General features: G+C 43.5%; 2 protein-coding genes across 4 annotated transcripts; one reads left to right on the top strand and one right to left on the bottom strand.

Annotated features, from left to right (window-relative positions):
• Positions 1-2: 2 nt before the first annotated feature.
• LOC118367795 (NF-kappa-B inhibitor delta) lies at positions 3-7,709 on the bottom strand. 2 transcript variants are annotated; one of them, XM_035751445.2, is made up of 11 exons: positions 7,311-7,709; positions 4,067-4,228; positions 3,696-3,937; positions 3,353-3,570; positions 3,061-3,166; positions 2,766-2,912; positions 2,602-2,653; positions 2,306-2,397; positions 1,893-2,009; positions 1,492-1,656; positions 3-1,405 (listed from the first exon to the last, which is right to left on the bottom strand). In XM_035751445.2, exons 1-11 carry the CDS (start codon positions 7,324-7,326, stop codon positions 1,334-1,336), a joined length of 1,389 nt encoding a protein of 462 aa, XP_035607338.2. In that variant the 5' UTR covers positions 7,327-7,709; the 3' UTR covers positions 3-1,333. The 2 variants fall into 2 exon arrangements, with proteins under 2 accessions (XP_035607338.2, XP_035607336.2); XM_035751443.2 differs by having other exon boundaries at positions 2,306-2,472; positions 7,311-7,708.
• Positions 7,710-16,125: 8,416 nt separating this feature from the next.
• Positions 16,126-19,744, top strand: hcst (hematopoietic cell signal transducer). Of its 2 annotated transcripts, none has more exons than XM_035751442.2 (5): positions 16,126-16,224; positions 16,892-16,964; positions 18,823-18,843; positions 19,015-19,146; positions 19,480-19,744. In XM_035751442.2, exons 2-5 carry the CDS (start codon positions 16,916-16,918, stop codon positions 19,521-19,523), a joined length of 246 nt encoding a protein of 81 aa, XP_035607335.1. In that variant the 5' UTR covers positions 16,126-16,224; positions 16,892-16,915; the 3' UTR covers positions 19,524-19,744. The 2 variants fall into 2 exon arrangements, with proteins under 2 accessions (XP_035607335.1, XP_035607333.1); XM_035751440.2 differs by having other exon boundaries at positions 18,823-18,849.
• The last annotated feature ends 678 nt before the right edge of the window (positions 19,745-20,422 follow it).

Below are 20,422 nucleotides of genomic sequence, written 5' to 3'. Positions count from 1 at the left end.
TATAGCATGTGTGGTCAATATCAACATATTCCCTTTACACAGTAAATGTAAAATGTTATTTTCATAAGTCATAGTATGAATGAGACCATATACAGTGGTGTAAAGTACTTCAAGTAAAAAATACTTTAAAGTACTATGTTTTGGGGGGGTATCTGTACTTTACTATTCATTTTTTGCAACTTTTACTTTTACTTCACTACATTCATAAAGAAAATAATGTACTTTTTACTCCATACATTATCTCTGACAACCAAACATACTTGTTACATTTTGACAGGGAAATGGTCCAGTTCACGCACTTATCAAAAGAAAATCCCTGGTCATCCCTACTGCCTCTGATCTGGCAGACTCACTTAACACAAACGAGTGTTGTAGTGTGCCTCTGGCTATCTGTAAATTTAAAAAATGTAAAAATATTGTGCTGTCTGGTTTGCATAATAAAAGGATTTGTAATAATTAATGCTTTTACTTTTGATACTTAAGTACATTTCAGCAATTCCATTTACTTTTGGTGCTTAAGTATATTTAAAACGAAATACTTTACACTTTTACTGAAGTAATATTTTACTGGGTGACTTTCACTTTTAGTTGAGTCATTTGGTACCTTTACTCAAAAGTCATACTTGAGTAGTTTTTCCACCAATGACAATATATTAGCAATATATTAGCAATGAGTGCTGTGAGTATATCAAATATAAAAAGAAAAGACCTAGATAAGTTATAAGCAACATTGAAAGCATGAGCACAATGGTACACTGTGTCACATGCTTAGTGAAACAACATCCACCTTTCAACAAACCAATATGATTTCTGACCATGGTGCGATGTTTTGACAAGAGAATGAGTGGGGGTGGGAGCCCAGAAACCCTCCCCAGATATGCCGCTAAGGAGGGCTTCCCGGCTGGGGGGATACTCATACAATGAGTCTCGGAAGCTTTGAATATAATGTAAACGATTATCATAGAAATCAAGGTTGTACTGAGTGACAGTAATGTCAGGGGGGACTGGAATACCACCTGTTACCACTGCTCATTGCTAGATATCCATTAAACAATAACAATAGCTGCCCATTAAGATATAAAAATACATAAACGTCATTGCTAACTGAATTCAGATAGGGACCAAAATCATGTCAATAAAACATATAGTTTCAAAGTGAATGCTCTAGTATATATTAGAGATTCACAGTATTTGAAAATCCTCACATGAAGATACGCTAGAATCCCTGCCTGTTGGAAGTACAGATGTCTGGATTCAACCTACAGTACAGACCTTCAGTACTTCCTCTGAAAAGAGGTGGAGGGATACACAGGGACATAAAAAGTAGTCCGGGTCACTCTTGGTCCTGTAAGGACATTACACGTCGACGAGAGGAAGCACTTCGCTTCTTCAGGATGAGTTTGAGCTGAAAACAGACGGGACAGGAATAGGTGAGCTGAGATTATATGAATGAAACAAAATGGCCATTTGTCTGTCTGTCTGACTGCTCACCTGTTCCCCGTGGGGTCCACTCTGCAGCAGGTGTGCAGGCTGGTCGTTCTCCAGGTTGCGGATGCTGGGGTCGGCCCCTCTGCTCAGCAGCAGCCTCAGCATCTCCTCCTGGTGTGGGCTGCCATGGAGACCAGCAGCCATGTGCAGTGCGGTATGACCGTGGGCCTGCCGGTGAGGAGGTAAAGGGAATCATGAAGCTGTGAGTATTGACCAACACTAAGGCAATAATTAGATATGCACACACTGTCGATGAGTCTCCCTTTCTTTTCACTCTTTTCCTTTCACCTTTTCACACACTGCTGAAGATGTTCTACCTCTCCTTTCTCTTTTCATGGAGTCTCAGGACACAGGTCAGTTTCTCTACACTTTTGAAGAGCGGACAATCTCACAGCAGAACTGACCTTCATGTTGACAAAGTCCCTCATGTTGTCCAGGGGGGTTTTCAGCAGATGGCGAACCAGCTGGATGTTCCCCTCCTTCACAGCCAGGTGAAGAACAGTCTTGTTACTTTTGATTTCCTGGAAACAGAGGAAAACACTGTATGAAGCCTCCAAAGGAAACCGCAATGCATCGAAAGTGAGGAAAATATTCAAAACCCATCATAGATTTTTGCAGGTGTGAGATTGGGTAGACAAAAAGCTGACTAATAGCTCCAGATTAGATGTATTTTCTACCAAAACGAACCATGCCATTCCCTTGGGAGGACGGAGGTATAGATGGTGTTTTCTACTTATTGAGTACTGGCACCTCTTGTAGAACACTGGCTCTAAAATACTAACTCTGGTACGTTACATTTAAGTAGTGCATTCAGTACCTGGCTGGTCAGGGAGGCTCCGGTGTTAAGTAGCATTTGCAGCCAGGAGAGCTTCTCCTCTGCCAGGGCATGGATACTGGCATCATCCAGCCCTGTGGAGGAGAGGGAGGAGAGAGTCTTCAGGGTGCCACTGTAGGAGATGGCTGCACAGTGCAGAGGAGTCAGACCTGAGATAGGAGTGGGGAAAAAAGTGTATTCTATTGTTGTTACTTATTCTGTTGTCTTACTATATCATTTGTCAGATGTCTTTTGAGTAATGGTTGTGTTCGTCTCATTTAACATAAGCTGGATGTTACCTTCAAAATTGCGAGCCTCCAGGTTCACTTCAGGCCCAATGGAGAGAATAACCTACAAATACAGATCCAAAGATTGAAAATGGTTATTCACATCATTCTGTTATTTATCTAGATTGAGCCCTAACAGATGATAACTTTGGTTGAAGGCAGTGCTGTTGGTTTACCTGCATAACCCTGGGGAAGCCATAGGTGGCAGCAAGATGAAGTGCTGTTTGACCTTTGACATCACAGGCATTTATATCCGCTCCTAAAGACAACAGATCCTGGACGATTTCCGGATGGTTAGCAGTCACCGCCACCAGCAAAGCAGTCTGGGATACAGGAGAGGAGGGGGGGTAATGCTATTAAACTAAGGCTCACCATGTATGGCATCCACACATTTATTTTAGAGGAAGCATCTCATTTGTGTTGAACTCAATCCTGTGTTCTCTAAAGAAGAAGTGTCTTCTTAGTGCATACCTTCCCCTTGTGTTCCTTGGAGTCTAGCCTGCCCAGCTCAGCAAGCCTCTCTGCTGCAGCGAATGCATACTCCCTCAGGCCCTTGGCTGTATAGATATGCAGAATCCTGACAAGACAAGGCAACGTGACAAATTGGTTTCAGGTGACACCTACAGTCGAAAATGTTATAAAGTCTCATGAGACATAATACACTTTATTTTTATTTGCAAAGTTTCTCTTAACATTTTCTCAAACTTAGTCATGTCTACTTTCTCAAAATCAGGTCACAAGCTGATGACACACACACACTTACGTGTCTCCGTCGTCATCCTGCCAGGTGATTCTGCTGTAGTCCATCCCTCTGAGGAACATCCTGGCTTCCTCCAGCTTAGTGACATCCATCTGGCCACTAAACACCTGCTGGACAGGTTCTGTGGGGCCCAGGGCCCCCGACGACCAGGAGAAGACAGCAGTCTGCAGGGGCCCAGAAGGAACCAAACTAGACACAGCCTCGGTCACTGGACACTCCGTCTGTGAAGGAAAAATATTGGTATCATCATAAATGCTATAGCACATGCTGTTCATGTACTTAATAGCATGTGAACAACAAGTAGTCAAAATAAATTGCTTCTGTTCGAGAAACCAGTCCTCCTTACATAATGCTGAGGCATCCTGGTGTCTGGGTAGTCCTGCATCTGCCGTGTGTTGTAGCTGGAGACCATCTGAGGGCTGTAGGCAAGAGTATGGCTGTATTCCATTGAGGAGGATGGGCTGGAGAAGTAATTGTTCCCCATAGGGGAGAATGGACCTTCCTGTATGGCCAAGAGGGCTTGGTGCTCATCCATACGACCCCATCTCTCATACCCCACTGCCATGTCTGAGTAGCTGCTGGCTACACCTGGGAGGGTCACAAGTTAACCCATCTGTCATTGTCAAAGGAAAAGTATTTGAATAATTTGACAATGTATTTGACCCAGGTCTGGTTGGGTTGGAAAGGGCTTACATGGGTGCTTCAAGCAGTACTCACCTGTTGAGGTAGACTTCTCTGGTGTTGACACCTGTTGGGAGAGGACAGTGGCAGTGGAGACACCGGTACTGGTTGTTGCCGTCGAGGAGGTCTCCCTCTTCCTCTTCTGCTCCAGGAGTTTCTTCACTGTGGGAAGAGTGTAACACAGCTTCTCCTTCGGTGCTGTGGAGACAAAGGTAATGATGCAATGAATGTTCTTTGGTGGATAGTAATGAAGTCGACTGTGACATTTGTTCTCTATTGCGGTGCTTTTCTACAATGGTCTACTATTCTTATCAGACATGTATTACTACAGAGCGACACCGCTAAAGCTGTTGGTATAATGTTATGACATAATATGAAGTAATGTGGTCATTTTGGATAACGCTTCATTCTTTAGTTTTTGGATTGAAAGGATTGGCAAAAAGAGGCCATTCTCCTCCAGCTCTGTGATTTCCCATGATTCATCTATGATATCATGTTTACTATTTTCCCCCATTACTTTCTGTTCCATTCAGCAGCCAGAGGAAAGAGAGATAGTGGTGAAAAATATAGGTATCTGAGGTTTCCAGCTTGATATTGCTTGTGTGCAGCAAAACAGGGTAGTTTTTCCTCAAAGTCATCACCCCGCACGTGAAAGACAAAGCGACATTTCCACCGAGGAGCATAAACAGGTAGAGAGAGAGCTCTGAGGAACCTATTCCATTAGGAAAACAGTCTGTGAGGTCAGAACTAACAGACAAATTCAATAGAACCACTACCTTGTGGAGGCTTGCCACTACACATTTTCTGTGACTCTTTCCTGTCTATCTCCGTTACGCTGTCTATGGTAAACCACAGCACCTTCCTGTCGCTGCTGTGTGTGCCGAGAGCACGTTACAACCCAGAAGTGAAGAGTGAACATATAAACGTGGGCCATGTCTGCTCTGCTGTGTGACTGGGCTGGCAGCCATAACATAGTGTCTGACTATTAGCATGATGATTCATAAATGTGGTCATGGAGTAGATTGTTTCTCGCAGACATCTCACATCACCTGTCTTTTTCTTGGAAGACAATCAGGCCATAGAAAGGGGGCTTTTTGGGGGGTGAGCCTGAGTTTTTGGTCTAGATGCAATAACATATTTGAATGCTACAGGAGTCTCATCTATTCCCCAAGGGGGTTCGGTGAACATAGGAAGGAGTTATAAAAACACACTTTTGTAGTGCCATCAACACAGTTTCAGTGGAATGTCAAAATCGCTGACTTGAGAGCGAAAGTATAGTGAATGCCTGGGTGAGGGGTGTGTTGCGTTTTCACTTTAAGTATCCCTCTCACAAAGAGGAAAGTTTGGTTTCACTTGAAGCCACTCAAATGGATACAAAGGAGGAACTGCCTTTCTGTTCTGCAATTGTGGAAACTCCAAAAGTTATTAACATTCTGTTCCTTGTCTCTCACTTCTCCTGGGCCTGAGTTTTACTTGTCTCTCAATTTTTTCCCTCATATATTTTCTCTTTCCTCAGTTTACTGTCTTGCTGAGTAAGGAATAAAAGACAGACTACTGGCACTTGCATAACTAAAAATGAGTTGGGAGATGCCAAGGAATTATAGCTAAACTAAAATGACACATTACATCAATTACATGTGCAAATTTCATACCTTATAACAATGATTATAAACATTACTGTAAGAGACTCCTATTGTATTATATTATATAAAAAATGCATTGCTACTACTGTCATGGGCCAAATGAGAATCAATTTGCCAAACTATGACGTATTGGTAAAATGAAACTGAAAACGGTTGTGACCATCTCAAGACTTTATTCCTATGTATCTAATGAGATCATCTTCATACAATACATCATCAGATACTGTAAAGTCAATCCCCCTGACGTCATTTCTCAACCTTCAACACAGTATAGGAGGGATGAATACTAATAGAGGGGATGCCTCACAGGGGTGAGAAAGAAAGGGTGATCTACACACGGAAGGGCAGCTCTGTTCACTGGTGCATATTGTAGACAGCAGATGTGCCTCCCCAAAAATAATATAATGCAAATATTTGACTAGTAGTGCATCATGGGGGTAGAATAACCCCCTACAGATACAGGATAGGCTACAGTCGGGTATTAACCCTTAAATGCAGTCTACTGTCCACGTCCAAAGCCAATATTTATTTTAAAACACCCACAGAGAGGGAGAACTGTCCTCAATAATGTTCTTTGTCACCAAACAGGCAACAAAGGTACCAGCAGTATTCTGTAATATCACCTACATAGTGATGTAGTGCTCTATAAAGCATATTTCTACTTGAGTTTGGGTATAGACTAATGCACGTAGTACTCTACAAGTCCATTTCTACCGAGTTACAGTACATCATTAGGCAGACAAATAATTATATCAGTGCAGAAAGTTCTTTACATCAGCCTATTGCACTAAACATCTTCAAATGTCGATTTTTACAGTTGTCAAAGTTGGGACGTTAGTTAAACGATCCATGACAAGGAGTCAGAGCTGCTGCGATACCCTGTCTGAACGTTGTTGCGATGTAATATTTAAATCGCGGAAACCCCTGTCCATTCAGTCATGCGCGTGGGCGGCGGGGATTCCGAAGACCTTTCTGTTTACTGGCTCAATATGATACCGTGGTGCCGAGCAGAGAAAACGAATTGAACTTCCTCAATGACTGTGGCACCGTGTAGACTAATATATTGCATAGGATTGACTAGTATGCTACACTATATGTCCGTCGCCGGCAGTAGCACTCTGACCAAAATCAAGTTCATTATTGCGTGTGTAAAATAGCCTATCCAGAATCCCCCTTCACACCCACCGTTAAAAGGTGAACTGAGGTGTAGCCAACATGGGCGAGGGTTGCGAGGGTTTCCCCGCTGTCTGTTTTCAATACGCAAAAGTAGGCTATTGTTTTCATCATTGCCTGTATTGCTGACTTAACTTCTTAATATTAACGTTTTTAATAATCTCACATTAGTTTGATGCATTCAATTGTATGATATGATACAGGCCTGCCCACTTTATAACAACCCTCATTTACTTTGAATGTTAGTCATGACTTGTAGGCTACTTGCCACTTATTAATCAAAACAATTATGTAACTTAGACAGTACGAATGGATGTTCAAATCTGAGCAGAAAGAGAATGTAAACAATAGCTTTTGATTGTCAATGTCACAACATCCGCTATATGATCACAATATTCGTAGCTAGGCGTATTAGTAGCCTGCGAGACAATGTAGTATTCATCATCAACATAATAAACACTCACATTTCTGCCAGTGCATGTCAGAATCCCCTTTTCTTTGTAGCACCTTGTCAGCTCCTCTTGGTCCAAAATATTTGGTGCCTCTTCTTCAGGGTTTGAATTCGCAGCGATTCCTGGTCCTGCTGTAAGTGTCAGACTTGTATGATATGACTCGTGTGTCTCTTCTGTCACAGGCTCGTTGTAATCTTGCTACTATGTACACACATAACACGTTGCCGGTGACGCCATCTCCATTTCCAACACCACGCCCACTATAGGCTGAACATTGGGTGCGCAAGAGCACCACATCAAAGCGCAGCGCTACGCTCCACTTGCTCAGAGATGGAGGGAGCGAAGAGGAGGGTGTAGACAGAGATAATATTTGTTATGTTAGACAACTAACTTTCCAGAATATTTTCTGAATTAACAATGAATTATTATATTCTGACTCAAAGTGTGGGGATGATTTTGGCTACCAGGTCACCTTTGTTTGTATGTGTTTTGTGTGTGTGGGATTTTAGCATGTAAATCTTGGTGGGGCAAAAAGTGGTATGCATGCCAGTAAAGCCACTACACAACACAACACTAAACAATACATTAATTGCAGTATAACGATGACAAACTGATCACAAACGGCTTACATAAAGCTGTCCCAACACTAGACCCAACATCTTCCCACTGCTACACCTGGCTATGAGCGGAGCCTTGTTTGGCAGTGAAACAGTCCATTCAGCCTTATTTACTGCCTTAAAAAAACATAGATGATATGGCTGACTTGCTGAAACCTTAAAATTGTGGTTTCTAATGACAATTGAGATGTACAAACTATGAAAAAGGGGGACGACAAGCGTCGGTAGCCATGAAGTGCTTTGAAAGGCTAGTCATGGCTCACATCAACAGCATCCTCCCGGACACCCTAGATCCGCTCCAATTTGCATACCGCCCCAACAGATCCACCGATGACGCAATCTCAATCGTACTCCACACCGCCCTTTCTCACCTGGACAAAAGGAACACCTATCGACTACAGCTCAGCGTTCAACACCATAGTGCCCATTAAGCTCATCACTAAGCTAAGGACTCTGGGACTAAACACCTCACTATGCAACTGGATCCTGGACTTCCTGACAGGCCGCCCCCAGGTGGTAAGACTGCTAACAACGCATCTGCCACGCTGTTCCTTAACACTGGGGTCCCTCAGGGGTGTGTACTTAGTCCCCTTCTGTATTCCCTGTTCACCCACACCTGCGTGGCCAAACACGACTCCAACACCATGATTACGTTTTCTGACAACAATGGTAGGCCTGATCACCGACAACGATGAAATAACCTATAGGGATCAGGCCAGAGACCTGACCGTGTGGTGCAAGGACAACAACCTCTCCCTCAATGTGAGCAAGACAAAGGAGCTGATCGTGGATTACAGGAAAAGGCGAGCCGAACAGGACCCCCATTAACATCGATGGGGCTATAGGGGAGCGGGTCGAGAGTTTCATGTTCCTTGGTGTCCACATCACCAACAAACTATCATGGTCCAAACATACCAAGACAGTCGAGAAGAGGACACAACAAAAACTTTTCTCCCTCATGAGACTGAAAAGATTTGGCATGGGTCCCCAGATCCTCAAAAGGTTCTACAGCTGCACCATCAAGAGCATCCTGACTGGTTGCATCACCGCCTGGTATGGTAAATGCTCTGCATCCGACATGTAAGGTGCTACAGAGGGTAGTGCGAACAGCCCAGTACATCACTATGGCCAAGCTTCCTGCCATCCAGGACCTATGTAATAGGCGGTGTCAGAGGAAAGCCATAAAATTGTCAGAGACTCCAGTTCTCTGCTACTGCACGGCAAGCAGTACCGGAGCGCCTAGTCTAGGACCAAAAGTCTCCGCAACAGCTTATACTCCCAAGCCATTAGACTGCTGAACAATTCATAAAAATCGCCATCGGACAATTTACATTGAACCCCCCTTGTACACTGCTGCTATTCGCTGTTTGTTTGTTACCTATACATAGTCACTTCGCACCCAGCTACATGTACATATTACCTCAACAAGCCTATACCCCTGCACACTGACTCGGTACTGGTGCCCCCTGTATATAGCATCGTTATTTTTATTCTTATTGTGTTACTTTTTAGTATTACCTTTTATTTTAGCCTACTTGGTAAATATTTTCTTCCTCTAGAACTGCACTGTTGGTTAAGGGCTTGTAAGTAAGCATTTCACGGTAAAGTCTGCTGTTTCGGTTTTCCTCCGTCGAAAGAGAGTCGGACCAAAATGCAGCGTGGTTAATACGATACATATTTAATGACGAATAAACACGACAAAAACGAGAACCTATACAGCCTATCTGGTGACAACTAACACAAAGACAGGAACAATCACCCACGACATACTCAAAGAATATGGCTGCCTAAATATGGTTCCCAATCAGAGACAACGAAAATCACCTGACTCTGATTGAGAACCGCCTCAGGCAGCCATAGACTATGCTAGACACCCCACAAAAACCCCATGACAAAAACGCACCACAATAACCCATGTCACACCCTGGCCTGACCAAATAAATGAAGACAAACATACATTACTTCGACCAGGGCGTGACAGAACCCCCCCCCACCCCCTAAGGTGCGGACACCCGGATGCACATCAAAACAATAGGGAGGGTCCGGGTGGGCGTCTGTCCATGGTGGCGGCTCCGGCGCGGGACGTGGACCCCACTCCATAAATGTCTTAGTTCCTCCCCCTCGCGTCCTAGGATAGTCCACCCTCGCCGCCGACCATGGCCTAGTAGTCCTCACCCAGAGCCCCACTGGACTGAGGGGCAGCTCGTGACTGAGGGGCAGCTCGGGACTGAGGGGCAGCTCGGGACTGAGGCAGCTCAGAACTGAGGGGTAGCTCGGGACTGAGGGGTAGCTCGGGACTGAGGGGTAGCTTGGGACTGAGGGGAAGCTCGGGACTGAGGGGAAGCTCAGCACTGAGAGGAAGCTCAGCACTGAGAGAAAGCTCAGCACTGAGAGGAAGCTCAGGCAGGTAGTTGGCTCCGGCAGATCCTGGCTGGCTGGCGGATCTGGAAGTGTCTGGTTGACTGGCGGATCTGGAAGTGTCTGGTTGATTGGCAGATCTGGAAGAGTCTGGTTGACTGGCAGATCTGGAAGAGTCTGGTTGACTGGCGGATCTGGAAGTGTCTGGTTGACTGGCGGATCTGGAAGTGTCTGGTTGACTGGCAGATCTGGAAGAGTCTGGTTGACTGGCAGATCTGGAAGAGTCTGGTTGACTGGCAGATCTGGAAGAGTCTGGTTGACTGGCAGATCTGGAAGTGTCTGGCTGACTGGCAGATCTGGAAGATCATGGCTGACTGTCGGATCCTGGCTGACTGGCGGATCCTGGCTGACTGGCGGATCTAGCTGCTCTGGCTGCTCCATGCAGACTGACAGCTCTGGCTGCTCCATGCAGACTGACAGCTCAGGCTGCTTCATGCAGGCTGGCAGCTCTGGCTGCGCTGAACAGGCAGGAGACTCCAGCAGCGCTGTAGAGGAGGTAGGCTCTGGCAGCGCTGAACAGGCGGGAGACTCCGGCAGCACAGGAGAGGAGGAAGGCTCTGGCTGCGCTAAACAGGCGGGAGACTCCAGCAGCGCTGTAGAGGAGGAAGGCTCTGGCTGCGCTGAACAGGCGGGAGACTCCAGCAGCGCTGGAGAGGAGGAAGGCTCTGGCTGCGCTGAACAGGCGGGAGGCTCCGGCAGTGCTGTAGAGGAGGAATACTCTGGCTGCGCTAAACAGGCGAGGTGCACTGAAGGCCTGGTGCGTGGTGCTGGCACTGGTGGTACTGGACCGAGGACACGCACAGGAAGCCTGGTGCGGGGAGCTGCCACCGGAGGACTGGTGTGTGAAGGTGGCACAGGATGGACCGGACCGTGAAGGCGTACTGGAGAGCCTGAGAGCATGACTGGCACAGGACGTGCAAGGCTAGGTAGGTACACAGGAGGCCTAGTGCGTGAGGCTGGCACAATTTTCACCAGTCAACTAACACGCACCTCAGGACGAGTATGGAGCGCTGACCCAGGTGCCATTAAATCCCTGACACGCTCCGTCGGGCGAATATCGTATTTAAAGCACCAAACTAGCAACTCCCTCATAACTCTCTCCTCCACTTTCCCCATTAACTCCTCCACAGTCTCTGCTTCACTCACCTCCAACACCGGCTCTGGTTCTGGTCTCCTCCTTGGCTCCTCACGATAAACAGGGGGATTTGGCTCAAGTCTGAACGCTGACTCAGCCACACTCTCCCTGAGCCCCCCTCGCACTACTCCAGAGAATCCCAGGCGGGCTCCGGCACTCTCTCTGGGTCGACCGCCCACCTGTCTATTTCCTCCCAAGTAGTGTAGTCCCGATATTGTTGCTCCTGCTGCCGCTGTTGCTTCTCCTCATACCAGCACCTCTCAGCTCTCGCCGCCTCCAGTTCTTCTTTGGGGCGGCGATATTCTCCAGGCTGATCCCAGGGTCCGAACAATTCATCCTCCCATGTCCATTCCTCTTTTCGCTGCTTCTGCTGTCGCTGCCTGTCACCACGCTGCTTGGTCCTGGTGTGGTGGGTGATTCTGTTATGGTTTTCCTCCGTCGAAAGAGAGTCGGACCAAAATGCAGCGTGGTTAATACGATACATATTTAATGACGAATAAACACGACAATACAAAAACAACAAACGGAACGAGAAAACCTATACAGCCTATCTGGTGACAACTAACACAAAGACAGGAACAATCACCCACGACATACTCAAAGAATATGGCTGCCTAAATATGGTTCCCAATCAGAGACAACGAAAATCACCTGACTCTGATTGAGAACCACCTCAGGCAGCCATAGACTATGCTAGGCACCCCACAAAAACCTCATGACAAAAACGCACCACAATAACCCATGTCACACCCTGGCCTGACCAAATAAATGAAGACAAACATACATTACTTCGACCAGGGCGTGACATCTGCACTTGTTGTATTCGGCGCATGTGGCAAATAAAGTTTGATTTGATTTAATAAGAGGCAATCCGTAATTTCGATTAGACATTAATGAGCAAACTAGGACAGTATTCAGTATAACTATATTTTTAGCACTTTTGAAATGTACAGCGACAGAATTCAGAATATAGGCTGTACAGTGTTCTCCCTGTACACCACGTCAGAACCGTAAGATAAATAAAGGGGCATATAAGCAGACAATGGAAGCTCTTACAACATTCAATGATAACATTTCTCTAAAACAGCTTATAGGCTACATGTGCACCACTAAGTCAGAACAGTAGGCTAAATTAATAGACCAAACTATTAGGGTGAGACACATGGGCTACTAACAGCTTACTACACAACATACACTTAGTATTTATTTCTTAGCTACAGTATACATATCTCCCTGGCATATTGCATAATTTATGCAGCGGCATAAATGGTAGGCCTGATCAATACATTTCTGGACTCACCTTGTTGTGCTGTGCCTTACTGTAAGGTGGCGCGGTTGTCCTTTATGTACAAATTTTGTCATCAAAGTCTGGCATTCTCTGAATTCATGGTGCTTTCAAGACAACTGTGAACTCTGAAAAAAACAAGGTTGAATCATGATGACGTCATTGATCTCAAGGTCGTAGCTCTAGAAAGAGGCCAGAGTTACAATTCTGAGTTTTTGCAGTTTTAAAGTTAACAGTTGTTTTGAGCACGGCACAAATGATGCTTCATTGACAGCATGTGGGGCTCAAAACAGGTGGAGCTCTCACCTGCCCTAAATGACGGGTCGCTACTAGTGTGTGTGTGTGTGGGGGGGGCAGAAAGAGAGGGAGAATAAGAAAGAGATTTCCTTGATGTAGTAGGAATCTTCCTATATGCCATCATCACATACTACTGTATTATTTAGAAGCCTTTAGTTCCTCTCCACTGCAGCGGTTGGTATCTGCATGAGGAAATCTAACTGAACAGTCTCATTGGCTGCTTTGGTCTCAAACCAATGACAGGAGTGGAATCCAGCATCAAAGCATACACCCACTATTCCTTATCAAACTGTTAAGCGTCTACATGCATGCTAGGAAAGACATGAATCTGGCTTGTCTTATTTTAGCACAAAGTGTTTATATTGACATGTTTAGTATTTCTCAGGCATGGGTTAAGATCAAGTCCATTTGAACTCAGCTTATTGGGGAAAATAATTAAGTCAGTCATTTATTTGAACAATCTGCATATATTCTTTAATTTAATGGCAATTTATCCTAGATTGACAAAATCGAAGGGTTATTCAACCCAGACCCTTTAGCCTACTAGCAGCTCTTGTTAGCTTTTCAGGACAGGACAAAGCCTCCAGCATATGATTTAATCATTTTTTATACAGCTGATTCAGTGTTTCTTTGTCCTCATAGAAAGGCTAGGATGCCCTCTAGTGTCTGTTTGATACACTTTAATACACTCACCCCATCTTGTGTAATGCAAGCTCAACTACCACTTTCCTCTGTGTTAGGAGGGCTGAGGAGCCGTCTTTACAAGGATGGCCCATGGAGTCTTTTTAACTTGATGAATTGAATTGAAGTCTTAATTAAGACACATGATAAGTATCATTGGATGGTTTGAACTGTATGGTTTGGGGATAGGCTACACAGATGCCACCTTATTTCCAACTCAGACTTTTTAAAGAATGTACAACTTTTTATCAGCAAGTTACCTATGTTCACAATGGCAAATACACTTTATTTGTATTTTTTATTAACACCCACAACCTCCTGTGAATGATTATTTTATAGGTGACCTTTTTCACTAAATAGTCTGAAGGGAAAAGTTTCCAATCAAGCTGCTCCATTTCTGCACTACTGTAATGTCAGTCAGATGTGTATACCTGCTGTTTGTAGACAAGGTGGACACAATGATGAGTTATCATTGTTTGACTGATGAGAGTGTTACAGCAGGTGAAGGGCCTCAGTAAGTGTTACTGACTCATTCAACATGCTAATCCCTGATTCAGACGGAGGCTGTATCCACTGTAACAGAGACCTTCACTGGTAACACCTTCAGAGGATGGAGAATACAGTGATTCCTGATGTATGGAAAGACTCTCTCAATGAAAGTGTGTGTGAATGTGTGTATATGTGTGTTATTATCTGGGTCAGAGAATGACAGCTTTCCTCTGTACCAGTCCAGCTGCACTCTGACCATCTTGGGTTTCTGTCTCACGGTTAGGCGATCGAGTCTGTGAACACGTGGCACCATTAGAACATACGTTAAATACCTATCCTTTTAAAACCACACACCCCAGGATCCTCTACACATGCCGAAGTCTCCCTTCCTCCAGCAAGACTATGTGATCACACCAACGAACAGTCCTGTATTGTGCCCAACCTCATCGTGTGTTCCTGAGTTAAAGCCCTCAGAGGCCAGGACCATTTTATAGTCATCAAATCTCTCTGGGTTGTCTGGAAGTTGCAGTATATCATCAGACAAGATTAGATATGAGTTTGCAGTGTTGGGGTCTAGAGTCACTGGAACTGAACAGAGACAACACAAACATACCATAATTAAATCAAATTGAGGTATGGACATAATCTCATTATTCATCATACATTTTATTCACTAAGCGTATTTCTTGTTTTCTGTGTTGGAACATTTTAGTGGCGCTAAAGTTTTACCCCAATTGTATCTAATACTCACTGTATTGAATTCTTGCCCTGCATCTTCTCCCAGACTCTATACTGCAGGTTACCCATGTGTTTTGCCATATCAATCAGTCCTCCTGAAACCCTCTCACGGTCTGGCAATGTGCACTGGGTTCTGGAAGGACAGACAGGAGTCAGTGGGGTTGGATACTGAACCACTGAGAAGAGAGAGACTGGAAGCAGATCACTTACCTTTCCAAGGTGGCACTGTAGTTATGCAGAGAAACAAAATACATTTTATCCATCTCTTATTATACCATGTATTTTGAGAACACTTTCTTATTTATAACAAAGGCCTGGGGAAGAATGCTCTCTATAAAGTACAGTGGTCCTTACCTGTAGGAATGTTATGCTTTTAGGCCCCAGCTCCTCTTCTATGGTTCTGATTGTGTCTGACAGTGATGACATCTCTCTGCTCATCTCCTCAATCTTCTGACTCTTCTGCTTCTCTTCCTCCCTTAGTGCAACTATCCTGACCTCCTCTTCCTCTTGTAGGTACAAAGGAAGCTTCTCAAACTCCTCCTTGATTTGCCTCTCTGTGTGCTGAGCCTGGCTCTGGAGATATCAAACAAGAATGTATCTGATAGTAACATCAGTCACCAGTCTATCATCCATAATTCCACAGGGTGGAAATGTGGCTGCGATCACATGACGTTAAACAGGTCAATGACATTAAACAGGTCAGTTTAACGTCATTGAAGACATTCAGCTTCTCCTGTAAGTGCTTCAGTGCAGGCTTAACCTCCTCCTGAAATAAAAAAACATAGAAGTTGGGTGTAAAACATTGAATTATCAAAGACATTCAATTGGGGTGGGCATTCTTTGTTTTGTGTTCTATGTTTTCTATTTCTGTTTGTTTGGCCTGGTGTGGATCTCAATCAGAGGCAGCTGTCTATCGTTGTCTCTGATTGAGAACCATACTTAGGTAGCCTTTCCCACCTTTGTTTTGTGGGTCGTTTTCTGTTTTTGTGTCTGCACCAGGCGGAACTGTTTCGTTCGCTTTGTTTTTCCAGTGTTCAGTTTTATTAAAAATCATGAACACGTACCACGCTGCATCTTGGTCTCATTCTTCAAACAGCCGTTACACCTAAAAACAGGCAATGTAGTGTGTCAGACATATAAGGGAAACAGGGGAGGAGTAGGAGGAGGAGCAGTGAAACATTTATTCAAAAGTGAACTCCTAGCAAGCCCTAGTGAAAGACAGTAACTGATCATTGTAGAAGGTCCTGTAGATAAGTTTACATTAAGGTAAGATCATTCTGTTTGCGATGTATTATTTTGTTTATTCTGGTTAACTTTCTTTTTTACTTGGAGTGTTGCTTCCATAGCACTCCACTAAAAGACATACGTTGAAATGTTTGTCTCAATTGAGATCATTTCAGTATGTTACATTTTAAATCTGTAAATTCAGATTTTTTTAATTGAATGTTTATTATTTTGTTCAACTACATTATAAAAAAATAATAATTTCTGTGTAGCATATCCGACTCTTATTTTTTTATATTCAACTTTTAATTAGCCTATCTTCACAATTGCAAATACGCCCACAACCATGTGACTCATTCTTATGTAGGTGACCTTTTCAAAGTACATTTTGTATGGAAAATCTTTTAGTTAAGGTGCTCTACTTCTGTTCCACTGAAATGGCAATCAGATGTGTGCAGTGTCAATGCGGATAGTATGCACCCTAAGCCTTCTGTTTATAGACAAGTTGGACACAAGGGAACCAATGCAACAACCAACAATTCAGAGCAGTTTGTGTTCCCATGTGAAACCCATGCATCTCATATGTTGGTGTGAATATTGATGCTGCAATAAACCAGATGTTTTGTGTGGTGACTTTAAATGTCTCTATAGGGATGTTGTGTTTGTAAATGCAGACACAAATGATGTTAATACTGTTCTGTTTAAGTAGATATTGTACGGTGGTAATCACAGAATGTCAGACAACGCAGCATTGCTGATGGTTCTCTTCTTTTGCCTCTGTGGTAAGTGATGAACTTTCACACCTATACTCACACTCCTATCTGAATTGATGTTTGTGTGTGTAAGCGCACGCTTCTGACTGCACCCTTGCACACATACAAGGTGGTCCCACACAGGAAAATAAGACCACAAAGCAGTTTGGGTAAACAGAAACTAAACTGCAGCCTCTATTGGTGTTCTACATGTAGGCTTCTCACCCTCAGACATTCCAGTGAAATAGGTAATATTGTTTTTACTAAAGCTATATCTGTACAGTATACACTAAGTAACTCAAACATTAGAAACACCTTCCTAATATTGAGTTGCACTGCCCCCTTTTGCCCTCAGAACAGTCTCAATTCGTCGGGGCATGGACTCTACAATGTGTCGAATAGAGTTCCACATGAATGGGGACAAGAGATAGTCCCACCAAAAAAATCTAAAGGAATTTTGGTCTGCAGTGTCTGTCCTATATCTGAGAAATACATGACATGGTCAAAAGTATGTCGACATCCATTCAAATTAGTGGATTCTGCTATTTCAGCTACACTTGCTGACAAGTGTATACAATCAAGCCCACAGCCATGCAATCTCCATAGAGAAACATTAGCAGTAGAATGGCCCATACTGAAGAGCTCAGTGACTTTTGGAAAGGATGCCACCTTTCCAGAAAGTCAGTTTGTGAAATTTCTGGTGTGCTAGAGTTGCCCATGTCAACTGCAAGTACAGTTTTTGTGAAGTGGAAACATCTAGGAGCAACAACGGCTCAGTCACCGAAGTGGTAGGCCATACAAGCTCACAGAATGTGACCGCCAAGTGCTGAAGTGCGTAGTGCGTACAAATTGTCATCGGTTGTAACACTAACTACCGAGTTCCAAACTGCCTCTGGAAGCAACGTCAGCACAAAAACTGTTCGTCGGGAGCTTAATGAAATGGGTTTCCATGGCTGAACAGTCACACACAAGCCTAATATCACCATGGCAATGCCAAGCGTCAGCTGGTGTGTTGTAAAGCTCGCCGCCATTGGACTCTGGAGCAGTGGCACATTCTCTGGAGTGATGAATCACGCATTCACCATGTCAGTCCGATGGGTTAATCTAGGTTTGGCAGATGCCAGGAGAGCGCTACCTGTCCGAATATATATATATATATATATATATATATATATATTAGTGCTAACTGTAAAGTTTGGTGGATGAGGAATAAAAAGCAATTTTTTTGTTCATTAAAATAACGTGAAATTGATCAGAAATACAGTGTAGACATTGTTAACGGCAGAGTTCTTCTGTCCATTTTTTATGGAATATCTACATCGGCGTACAGAGGTCCATTATCAGCAACCATCAGTTCTGTGTTCCAATGGCATGTTGTGTTAGCTAATCCAAGTTTATAATTTTAAAAGGCTAATTGATCATTAGAAAATCCTTTTGCAAGTATGTTAGCACAGCTGAAAACTGTTGTGCTGATTTAAAGAATCAATACAACTGGCCTTCTTTAGACTAGTTGAGTATCTGGAGAATCAGCATTTGTGGGTTCGATTTCCGGCTCAAAATGTCCAGAAACAAATAACTTTTTTTTAAACTCTTCAGTCTATTCTTGTTCTGAGAAATGAAGGCTGTTCCATGCGAGAAATTGCCAAGAAACTGAAGATCTGGTACAACGCTGTGTACTACTTACTTCACAGAACAGCGCAAACGGGCTCTAACCAGAGCATCTGGTCATCTACGCTGATTAAAACGTATTTAACAGGTGACATCAATAAGGGATCATAGGTTTCACCTGGTCAGTCTGTCATGGAAAGAGCAGGTGTTCTTAATGTTTTGTACACTCAGTGTATAATAGAATTACACTGACAATATCTTTTTCATTTTTCTCCTCAAGAAAAAGTTGTGACTGACCCAGGTACAAGTATGTATCATGATAAACACAACACCAGAACTGATATACACAAATTCCAGATTATTAAAAAATGGGGACCAAAATAATAATATTTCCCGTCACTCTTCACTCATCCCACTCTTGTCCTCCGTCCCCTCCTATCTATCTTCTCTATGATTCACCCTCCTCTACCAGATAAAACGTCCTGCTACAGGATTGAGCCTGGCACTATGGCTGGCATCATCATTGCAGACGTGATCCTGACCATTGCCATTGTCATTGTCACGTACCACTGTGCCAGCCGACGCAGACGTCGAAAAGAGAGGGGTAAAGTGCCATGCAGGGTTATTTCATGAACATAATCATTCCCAACTGCTTCCATTGGATCAAGGGCCCCTGCCCTCTGCCCGCTATGAGCAATATTATATTTATGAAAGTTTAGCTTCCCCCTTTTCTTGTCTTGCTTCCCTTTTATCCTCCTCCTAGAATTAGAAGGAACAATGAACAGCTCTATATTATTCAAGTTAACCCAATAGACTCTAACATGTACTGTTAATTAAGTGCTTGGTAACTGTAAATCACTAAATATCACTAGTATTTTGTATGTAAGAGCATTTTTGAGAGCTCTAATGGTCTCTCTCTCTCTCTCTCTCTCTCTAGCTGATAAAGTCTACATGAATGTCAGGGCAAACTGCAAAACATGAGAATCCTCAGCAAGCACCAGAATACATATTAAACATATTTGTATATACTGTGCAATCTGGTTTTACATCATATCTGTCAATACATTCTTGTGATTTGAAGTGTCTTTCACTGCCACCTCCTGGTGAAAGCTCAAATCTACACCTTCAGATGTAAAAAATCACACTGAAAGTTTGAATTATTTCAAGATTTACTCAAATAAAAAGGTGAAACAGATGCACAACTTTGTGTTGACCCAGTTAGTATAGAGATGTACAGGAGGCTCCTAGCCATGATAAGCCTGTGTAGAGTATTGTCTGTGTGGTTTTTGATGGCTCTGTCCTGTCTATGTCTCTCAAAGAGGCCCACACACTACGCTTGGTTCTCAGACACTTTGTATCTCTGAACCATCTGTCTGATCAGCGTCCTGTCTCTCTCACTCTCACACACTCTTTCCTCGCTCACACTGTCCTTGATTATTCTTAATCAAGTGAATCATTTTGTACATGTAGCTTGTTTTTAAATGATCAAATAAACAAACACAATGTAATGCCAATATACTCAAAAACCTTAAGCATGTAGAAACAGCAGTAGGAATCTGGGATTTTGTCTTTTTTTCAATTGTTTTAAGCACAATTTTGTAAACAGGGCCCGGTTTGTCAAAACACTACACACAATTAGCACAACCCAACACCAAAGTAGCACAACACTTCAGATCATTTGCAAAATGGAACACTTGTCAAAACTATACCCTGACTTCATAAAAATAATATTTTGTTACCATATGAAACACACACATTTCATATGACTTCATTCTTTTTGAACCAGTTAGACACTACTGTTGCTAACCTAAAACACTTTCACTAAGTCTAATTGTCAGTGATTAGAGTGCTGTAAATTAAGTACACAGAGAAAGTGCAAC

Source organism: Oncorhynchus keta, chromosome 34 (assembly GCF_023373465.1).
Source record: "Oncorhynchus keta strain PuntledgeMale-10-30-2019 chromosome 34, Oket_V2, whole genome shotgun sequence".
Classification (NCBI taxonomy): domain Eukaryota; kingdom Metazoa; phylum Chordata; class Actinopteri; order Salmoniformes; family Salmonidae; genus Oncorhynchus; species Oncorhynchus keta.
The sequence above is the reverse complement of the archived record's forward strand: the minus strand, read 5'-3'. Positions and strand labels throughout refer to the sequence as shown.